The sequence below is a fragment of the Garra rufa genome, chromosome 17 (genome assembly GCF_049309525.1).
Source record: "Garra rufa chromosome 17, GarRuf1.0, whole genome shotgun sequence".
NCBI lineage: Eukaryota > Metazoa > Chordata > Actinopteri > Cypriniformes > Cyprinidae > Garra > Garra rufa.
In genome coordinates, this window is record NC_133377.1 from 43,583,302 (window position 1) to 43,593,431 (window position 10,130).

The window sequence follows — 10,130 nt, forward strand, 5'->3', positions numbered from 1 at the left end:
GCATCTAGTTGCATCTATAGATTACAATTACAATACATCGTTAAAGGCGGTTTCCTTCTCCACTTTATCAGCACTCACAAACACCAAAACTTACAGGTTTATTCCTGTCTATATTCTGAAAGTTTTTACTGAGCGGTTTGTTATATATAATTTACCTGGTTTAATTATTGCACTTTCTATTTGCGTCTGTAGATTTCAGTTACATTTCAAACTAAAAACAGTTAGTTTTTCCACATCAGCAGCACTTACATAGAATAAAACTTAGTTTTATTCCTGTCTATATTATGAAAGTTTTTACTGAGGGGTTTGTTAATATATAATTTGCCTGGATTTATTATTGCACAAAAATTTGCGTCTTGGAATTTCAATTACAAAACATCTTTAAATTGTTTTTTCTCCACTCGACTTCAGCAGCACTTACTAAAGTTTACAGTTTTCTTCCTATCTATATTTTGAAGAGTTTTATTATTGCGCTTTATCTATATGCATCTATAGATTACAATTACAATATATACTGTATCTTTAAAGGCCAATTTCTCAAACCGAGTTTGTTTCTCCACTTCAGCAGCGCTTGCATGCACCGAAACTTACAGTTTTATTTTGTTTATATATATATATATATATATATATATATATATATATATATATTCTGTAGGTTTTTACTGAGAGGTTTGTTAATATATCATTTGCCTCATTTTATTATTGCACTTAATTTATTTGCATCTGTAGATTTCAATTACAATTCATATCTTCAAAAAGTTTTTTTTTTCCACATCAGCAGCACTGACATACACCAAATTTAGCAGATTTATTTCTATCTGTATTTTGAAGGTTTTTCTTGAGGGATTTGTTCATATAACATTCGCCTGGTTTTGTTATTGCACTTCATTTGTTTGCGTTTGTAAATTTCAATTACAATTCATACCTTAAAGTTTTTTTCCACATGAGCAGCACTTACATAGACTAAAACTTACAGTTTTATTTCTGACTATATTTTGAAGGTTTTTACTGAGGGGTTTGTTGATATATTTCTGTTTGGTTTAATTATTGCACTTTTTCTGTTTGCATCTGTTGATTTAAACTACAATACATTTTAAAGGCAGTTTTCTCAGAAGGAGTTTTTTCTCCACTTCAGCAGGACTGACATACACCAAACTTAGCAGATTTATTTCTATCAGTATTCTGAAGGTTTTTACTGTAGGATTTGTTAATATCTCATTTACATCAATTTATATAAACTTTAATCTTAAACTACACTGTAAAAAGTTTGCTGTAAATTTTACAGTAACTTACTGGCAGCTGGATGCCAGTAAGTTACTGTAAAAATGTTTACAGTATTATTACTGTAAGTGCATTTACAGTACTAAAAGACCTTTACTGTAATTTCATTTACAGTATTTTTATTGTAATTTCATTTACAGTGTTTTACTGTATCTTCAATTACAGTATTTTTACTGTATTTTCAATTACAGTATCAGTACTATAGAGTTTATTTTAATTTATTTTAAACTTTTTTTACCTGTAAAAACAATCCAATTGTCGTATAGCACTGTATTTTAAGATTTTTACCACCCCAACCCCATAAAAATCACAATAACTCATAAGCATTAGTTCTGATAATATTCTTTTTATTTGTTGAACATTTTCTTTTTAAAAGTACAAATTACAAATGTTGACCTCTAGGATACAGCAGAAAAAAGGGCATCACCACAGTCCCCTGGAGACTTTGTATCATGGCAAACATACACATACTGAAAAGCAAAAATAAGTAAGTACACTACCAGTCAAAAGTTTTTGAACACTAAGATTTTTTTAAAGAATTCTCTTCTGCACACCAAGCCTGCATTAATTTGATCCAAATGACAGCAAAAGCAATATAATTGTGATAAATTACATAAATGAACTGCTATTTGAATATATTTTACAATTTAATTTATTCCTTTGATCAAAGCTAAATTTTCAGCATCATTACTCGTCTTCAGTATCACATGATCCTTCAGAAATCATTCTAGTATGCTGATAAACATATTTTATTTAACTTTTAAATTTTTCAGGATTCTTTGATGAATAGAAAGATATTATTTAGCAAGGATGACTTAAATTGATTAAAAGTGATGATAAAGACATTCATAATGTTACAAACTATTTCTATTTCAGATAAATGCTGTTTATCTGAACCTTCTATTCATCAAAGAAACCTGAAAAAAATCTACTTCACTGTTTTTAGCATTATATTAATCTCAGCAACATCATAATAATAGTTTTTGAGCAGAAAATCAGATAATTAGAATGATTACTGAAGGATCATGTGACTGCAGTAATGATCCTAAAAATTCAGCTTTGAATTAATGACATTTTAAAATATATTCAAAAAGAAAACGGCTCAAAAGTGTACTGTTTTTGCTGTACTTTGGATCAAATAAATGCAGGCTTAGTGAGCAGAAGAGACTTACTTTAAAAATATTTAAAATCTTACTGTTCAAAAGCTTTGTCTGGTAGTGTAAATAAAATAAAATCATACAGTAAAAATGAGTTTGTGTTGTGTAAAATTTTAGTAATTTTTAGTCAAAGTTGACAAGCTCTCTGATGAGAAACAGCAGAATGGAATTCAGGCTGATGCTTGTTGTTTGCACCCTCTTTCCAGAAGTCCATCTGATCTGTGACTGTCAATGCATTTGCTGCCACAAAGATTGACTGTCTGAACGAACCTGCAAGCACAAGAAAAAAAAAAGATTTTTTTAAAGCAGTGTTTATAGAATTTGCCTCAACTGTCGAACTTGATGCTGTATGCATTTTTTTATTTTTATTATATACTACATATGAACGCTGTAGTAAGAAAAAAAACTGAAGAAACTTTTTATTGAAATTTTTTATAAAGAATTTTATGAATGGGCCAGTGAATCACTGATTCAAGGTGTTTAAAAAAGGTAAATTCATTCAGTAATTAAACACTGCTGTGTGCAGAGACGCAAGACATGGCTTTGTTTAAAACCGTTTTTACTAAATGGAGCACAAAGACAATATTTTCTTCATGATTTAAATGACTTAATATTACATTCTTGTTTATCTAATTTTGTTGCCCTGACACTTAGTAAAGTCTGCCACAGACCATGCTAAATGCTAACTAATCTGTTCATATAAACATTCTAAACGTGTGTTTCCTAGAAAGTCTGTGCATATAATAAGCCTACTACGATTAAAAAAATCTCTATTTGTTGCTTTACAGTAACAATAATCTAAATTTGACAGATGGTAAGATTGCTATTATGAATTTAAAGGTTACAGTAAGGTAAAGACACCTGAAGCAGCTGCATTTTGCTGTTTAAATGCTGGTTTAATAGAAATAATTTTAATGCGCATGCAAACTCAATCTTGATGTGACAAGACATGGTAATAAAAAACATTCCCAGGGGGGTGTTCCATAAAACAAGTTTACCAAATAAGCCAGGCTTATTTCAGTTAGTCTGACTTATTGTCACTTGATTTGGCACAAAATAAGTCAGACTAACTGAAATAAGCCTGACTTATTTGGTAAACTTGTTTTATGGAACACCCCCCAGGAAATGAATACCTTACGAAATACAATAAATAACAATATAAATACAATATAACTTGCTTAGGATAAAAGCATCTGAAAAATGCATGAATGTAAATGCAATGTAAAACAAAATGTGTTTTGGGTTACCTGATTCTGCATGTCTGTAAAATGGACAGCTGGCTGTATGATGATTCTGCATCTGATGGTCAGCATCCAGTTAGTGCTTGGAGAAATCTCCTGTAACAGACAGTGTCACAACACCCTTTTAGTGTTACTATAGTTTATGATCAGAAAAGACAACTACTGTACAGTAATAAAATTTACATTTTTAATAAAATAAGCATTTATCATATTTATTAGCAAAACTTGCAATATTCATATATTGCTAGCTCGTTACTCTCTTTAAAAAGTTAACCTGTTCTGCAAGTCAGTGGAGAACAGCAGCCTGTGGCTAATTTGGCTAATTTAGTAACGTTAACATTAACTTAGTTAAATTGATGAAAGGGGAAGCTCACCTGTTGTTTGCACCGCGACGACGGCAATCACCAGAAAAGACTCTAATACACCTCCGATGCAGGCGACATGACCACGAGACCACAAACTTGAAAATAAAACACAAAAGATGCAGTTAACCGCGGTGTTCAGTTTTACCTCAGTGTTTCATGTTAGCGCGCTGTTTATGTCACGTCTGTCACTGAAGGGACCGTCTATAAAGTTACATACGACATTCATACACACATTTCTTACTTAAACATCATTTGAAGAGAATTACCTTGCTAGCTATAAAGAGGCAGCGTTTAAAAGATATTATGCTGCTCTGTGACTAACGTTAAGTTTGTCAACTTCGGCTTACTGACATTATTAGCTTACCAGTTCATGTTATCGTCGATACTATGGCAGTCATTCACAGAAGAAGATCCAAAATACACCTCCGCGCTCCGACGTTACAGACGACATCCAGACCAGAAACTTGAAAATAACAAACAAAAGAAGGGCTTGAAAATACAGTTTAAAATCTCCACAGAAACAGTGGTGTTGCTTAACGCACTTTACCTCAGTATTTCACCTCAGTTTGCTGTTAAGCTTGAGTAAGGGCTCGTCAGACGAACTAACTTGCATTAAAGGGCAGCCGAATATACAAACGTGTTTCTCAGTTTAAATAAAGTTTATTTCGACTAATATAGGTCACCTTAATTTACTCACCAGTCCATGTTTTCACCGTTATGGCCCCGGCCGTCAGTCAGAAAAAAAAGGCTACCGACATGAAAAACACCATGAATATTGTTAGTTTGCTGTTAACAAGTGAAAACAAATTAAAATTGTTCAGTTTTTCATAAAACAGAAATAATATACTAACCTTTTTGTCGAGTTATTGATGCAACATTTCTCTTTTGTCCTTTTTACCGCCACTTCCTCTCAACAGGAGAAAAAAAAATCTCCTTTGCCATTGGTCAATTTTTCGCGGGCAAGTTCACTACTGTAAACGGATTTACAGTAGTGGAGAATTACAGTAGTGATCATATATTTTCCCATAATCCTTTGCAGTTTACAGTAAAATACTGTCTATACATTTTACAGTATCTTACTGTAGATATTACAGTAAAATACTGTTCAAATTACAAAAATCGGTTACAGTGTATTCTACAACATTTTAAACCATTAAATTGCAACATCAATTTGATTTTCTTTCCATAGAGCTATATTAAATTAATTACTATCCAGATTATTATATAGTGTACATCTAGTGTACATTCAGAACTGTTTTCTACAGCATTTTGCAGTGTCATACTGCAACAGCTGTTTTGCAAACAAAGTAATGTCAGCTAATATCAGCCTCTTTCTCTGAGTGTTTGGCTCTCTACATGTCGCCCCTTATCAGCCCAAAGCTTTGAAAGTCCACATGATGATAGCCTGAGGTGAAAGTTAGAGGACACAAGGGCGCTTCAGGAGAACAAGAGGTATACATCTGATGCACATTCACTCCTCTAAAGAAACTGCTCAGTCACTTCACATAGGATCCTTATGAAACTTCTTGCGGAAAATGCAAAAGCTCAGAGGTTGTTCTTTCATAGCTCAGATTTCTCGGTTACTTTGTTTTGTCGGCATCTCAGATGTTTCTTCTAAACATCATAAGGAGTTGTCAGAAATACTCTAACCTATTATATTTTTTCTTGAAGTTTTGTGACACTTGTATTTTTCAAAGTTGCAATGCATTTTACTAGAAAATACTACAAAATATACTTTACAAAAAAATCATGTAATTACAGTTACTTGCTGTTTCTTTGAAATTATTTGTCAAATTTACTAGCAATTCCTGAAAATTGGACAATATGTCTTTTTAGCTCACAGTTGTTGTTTTTCTTGTGTGTGTGAATTGTATCAAATCCAGTTAGGGTCAATTTTACCTGCAGAATAAAAAATATACCTGGAATTTAAATTTAATATGAGGGCTAAAGGAGACACATGATGAATGTTATTTCTCTTAAGAATAAGAAAATGCTGTCCATTTAATCTCTCTGCTGTTTCAGAGAATCTGCTTACTATTTAAAATACGGTATTTTTGGATGAATATGCTGTACAAAAACCACTTAAATTTGAACTATCTATTTTAAACTGGCAAATAGACACAACAAGAGACATTTGATGCTTTTCTGAATGGAAACTTCCATCTAGTTTTAATAGCATAGTAAATCTGGGCTTTATTCATAGTGGAAGCATCTGTTGCTTTGCTGATGTTGAATTAATGTTTAACTATAATCGTTTTAGGTGGCTGCTTTCAACCCATTATAAGACCGTTTGGGTTTTATGAGGGTGTTTATACCGATATTTCTGAGGGTGTATCACATGCATATGAAAATAACACACAGAATTATGTCACTTTAATCTTCAATCTTTAAAATGACGGCAATAATGCTTTTAACACACTGATATACTGTATTTCCTTTCCTCGAAATTTGTTCTCCAAATAAAAGCCTATAAAATATTTTAAAGCACCGCTTTTGTAATCTAGCGAAATCATAACATGCTTCATTGAAGCTTATAAATGTCTAAATGTCAATATATTATAGATACTTCAAATCAAATGTAATTTATAGTACATTAAGATGCACAAACACTTTATATTCATAATAGACAGAAGTTGGGTTTTGTTGGGTTGCATTTATAAAAGATGTCATGTGGGTAGTTAGTGAATGCTGTTGATAAATTTAGACTTGTGTATTTAAATTGCATATAAAAATTGAAACATTAATAAACTTAATGTGATGCATAAATTAAGCAGAATTCTGTATAAGCCGCTCAAATGTTTGGAATTAAGATTTTTAATGATTTTTAAAGACTTTTCTTCTGCTCATCAAGGCTGCATTTATTGATCAAAAATACAGAAAAAAGTGAAATATTATTTCAATTTAAAATAGCTGCTTTCCATGTGAATATATTTTAAAATGTAATTTATTTATGTGATACAAAGCTACGTTTTCAGCATCATTACTCATTACTCCAGTATTCAGCATCACATGATCCTTCAGAAATCATTCTAATGTACTGATTTATTACATTTATTATCAATGTTGAAAACAGTTGTGCTGCTTAATATTTTTTGGAACCTGTGATACTTTATTTCAGGATTCTTTGATCAATAAAAGGTTAAAAATAACTGATTTTATTTCAAATAAAAACTGTTTTCTAACAATATGCACTACTCTTCAAAAGTTTGGGGTCAGTAAATCTTTATTCTTTTTTTTAAGAAATGAATACTTTTATTCACCAAGGATGTGTTAAATTAATCAAAAGTGAAAGCATAGATTTACATTGTTGGGAAAGATTAATATTTTGAATAAATACTTTTCTATTTAACTTATAACTTAAAATCTTTGGCAACATTGATAATTGTAATAATAAATCAGCATATTAGAATGATTTCTAAAGGATCATGTGACACTTAACACTGGAATAACAGCTGATGAAAATTCAGCAATGCATCACAGGAATAAATTATTTTTTTAAATATATTTAAATAAAAAACACAATTTTATATTGTAATAACATTTTGCAATATTACAGTTTTTTCAGTATTTTTGATCAAATAATTGCAGCCTTGATGAGCAGAAGAGGCTTATTTTAAAAACATTACAAGTCTTACTGATCCCAAACTTTTGAGCTGCAGTGTATATTTATCATCATTAAATCCAGTTTGCCTCAATCTCATACAATTTTACTAATCGAACATTGTTTCACAACTGGCGAGACACTGCAGGTGAATAGGGTAAAAAAAATAACTAATAGTTATAATCTTACTTACCTAGCTGATAGATTACATTGATAATTGCTAACGTTTTTTGTATTAAAAGTTTTCTAAAATGTTAGTTTTAAGTGTGCAAATAAGGCACTATTTAATAAAATATGTGCTAATTTGCATGCATTTCTAGTACAAAAATCTAAACACTGGATGAAGTCAGTTTCAAAATTCTTGTAAACATTTATTTATTTATTTTGACATATAAGGAGTCAAATGTTTTTACAGAGGGGATTTTGGGCATCTCATATTGTCACTCCATAATTCAGAAAAAAAATTAGAACAGTTAAAAAACAATATTTTTTACAATTTTTTGTGGAGTAAAATGTATAAAATCAAGCAAATTTTTTATGAACAAATCCCTCTGTAAAAACCTTCAGAATATAGACAGGAATAAAACTATAAAGTTTGGTGTGTGTAAGTGCCACTGAAGAGGAGATTTATGGAGCAGTGTAGGAGACAAAACTCACAGCCTTTAAAAATCTGTATTTTAATTGAAATACATTGACAAAAATAGATCAAGTGCTATAAAAGACACACTTAACTGTGTCTTTTGAATGTTTTCTTTCCACTAGTCTGATAAACACTAAAATGCCCAAAATCTCAAACTTGTCAAAGTCTCCCCTTAACCGTTTAGAACTGAATAAATAATTTATTTTTGCAATGAACAGATTTATGAAGATTCTAAACAGATTGAATAAATGCATTTTGTATTGGCATAAATTTTGAGTGCAGAAATTATACATTTCTTTTCCAAATGCATGAACATTTTAGATGCACTTCAAATGCATAAAATGCGAAAGATTCTGCAGATGCAGGTTCTTGGTCTGATGTTGTGAGTGTGACTTTGTTGTGTTTTATTTCAGCCTCACCTCCTCCGTGGCTCTGGCAGAGGTATGGGAACCTCCAGACGTTCCCCAGCCCCACGCAGAAGCCCACACAGGTCAGCATATATTGGGTTTTGTTGTCCCACTGCGGCCGCTCTCCAGCCTCCTCCACCTCCAGCTTCTCCAGCTCTGCGTGAGACGGGATCCGGTCATCCAGACCCGGGTTCGGGAGCTTCAGCTTCAGCTTCATGTCTGCTAGGATTGGTTTGGTCACAGAGAGGGATGAGAAGAGTGGAGATGGAGTGATGGCCGGAGATGTCAATAAATACATGCACATGATGACCTTTAGCACTGACATCTCCTCCCATATACACGCTCTCTCACGCACACACAAAAGTTTTGAGTCAGTATGACACATTCAATTCATGAAAGTGACAATAAAGACGTTTAGAATGTCACATAACTCTATTTCAGATAAATGCTGTTCCTTAACTTTCTATTCATCTGTCAATCCTAAAAAAAAAAAAAAAAAAAAAATGCATCAGCATTTCCATTAAAATATTGGGCAGCAGAACTGTTTTCAACATTGATAATAATCAGGAATATTTCTTCAACAGCAAATCAGTATATAAGAATGATTACTAATGATCATGTGACACTGAAGACTGCAGTTATGTGAATCTTAAAAATGCAGATTCGATTGCAGGAATAAATTATATTTGAATAGATATTCACATAGAAAACTATTATTTTAAAATAGTAATAATATTTTACATTTTTACAGTATTTTTGATCAAACACATGCAGCTTTAAAACATTGCACCTACCCAAAACTGTTACTGTGTTAATGCTACTGCATTAGGTATCATTACATAACAATTTTATAACATTTATTGATGCAGGTTAAAGAGTTATAAGATTTATAGATGTACAAATGTTAGACCTATTGCAGATATCTGACTGGTGTGTTAATAATATCGTTAATGTTTTATTATATCATATATATATCATTTTTTTGGCAACTGTAAGCATTCGTTTTTTACTTTTTCTTTTAAACATGTCTGAACGGGATGGTTTTCATTATTGTTTTTAACAGTTGTTAATATATATATATATATATATATATATATATATATATATATATATATATATATATATATATATATATATATATATATAATGTCATGAAATTAATGTCAATTTATTATCATTAACTAATTTTGTTTTTAAGTAATAAAAATGGCCAAACCTACAAAATTATTAAAACTTTAACTAAAACTAAAAAAAAAATGCAAATATAAAATAAAATATCATTTAAACTATTACACAAATTGAGTACATTCTTAAAAACCTTAATGATTGTCAGTATGGAAAGCAGAATTTTCTCATTACAAGAAAATTAAAGATGTAGTTTTAACGAGAAAAAGTTGTAGTTTTAATGGCATAACATCTTGTTATTATGAGAAACGAT

At 31.0% G+C, this 10,130-nt stretch overlaps 1 protein-coding gene and 1 long non-coding RNA gene across 3 annotated transcripts in view; both read right to left on the reverse strand.

The window, feature by feature from the left end:
• The window catches only part of LOC141289185 (sodium-dependent neutral amino acid transporter B(0)AT1-like), an 88,005-nt gene extending 79,067 nt beyond the window's left edge, over positions 1-8,938 (reverse strand). For both annotated transcript variants that reach the window (XM_073821287.1, XM_073821286.1), the window contains exon 1: positions 8,705-8,938. In XM_073821287.1, the coding sequence (XP_073677388.1) occupies positions 8,705-8,909 (205 nt within the window). In that variant the 5' untranslated portion in view covers positions 8,910-8,938. The remainder of the gene's footprint in view (positions 1-8,704) is intronic.
• LOC141290306 (uncharacterized) lies at positions 1,621-4,542 on the reverse strand. Its single transcript, XR_012340093.1, has 4 exons — positions 4,409-4,542; positions 4,054-4,139; positions 3,686-3,775; positions 1,621-2,708 (listed from the first exon to the last, which is right to left on the reverse strand). It is a non-coding gene; the product is annotated as an uncharacterized lncRNA (long non-coding RNA).
• Positions 8,939-10,130: the final 1,192 nt, after the last annotated feature.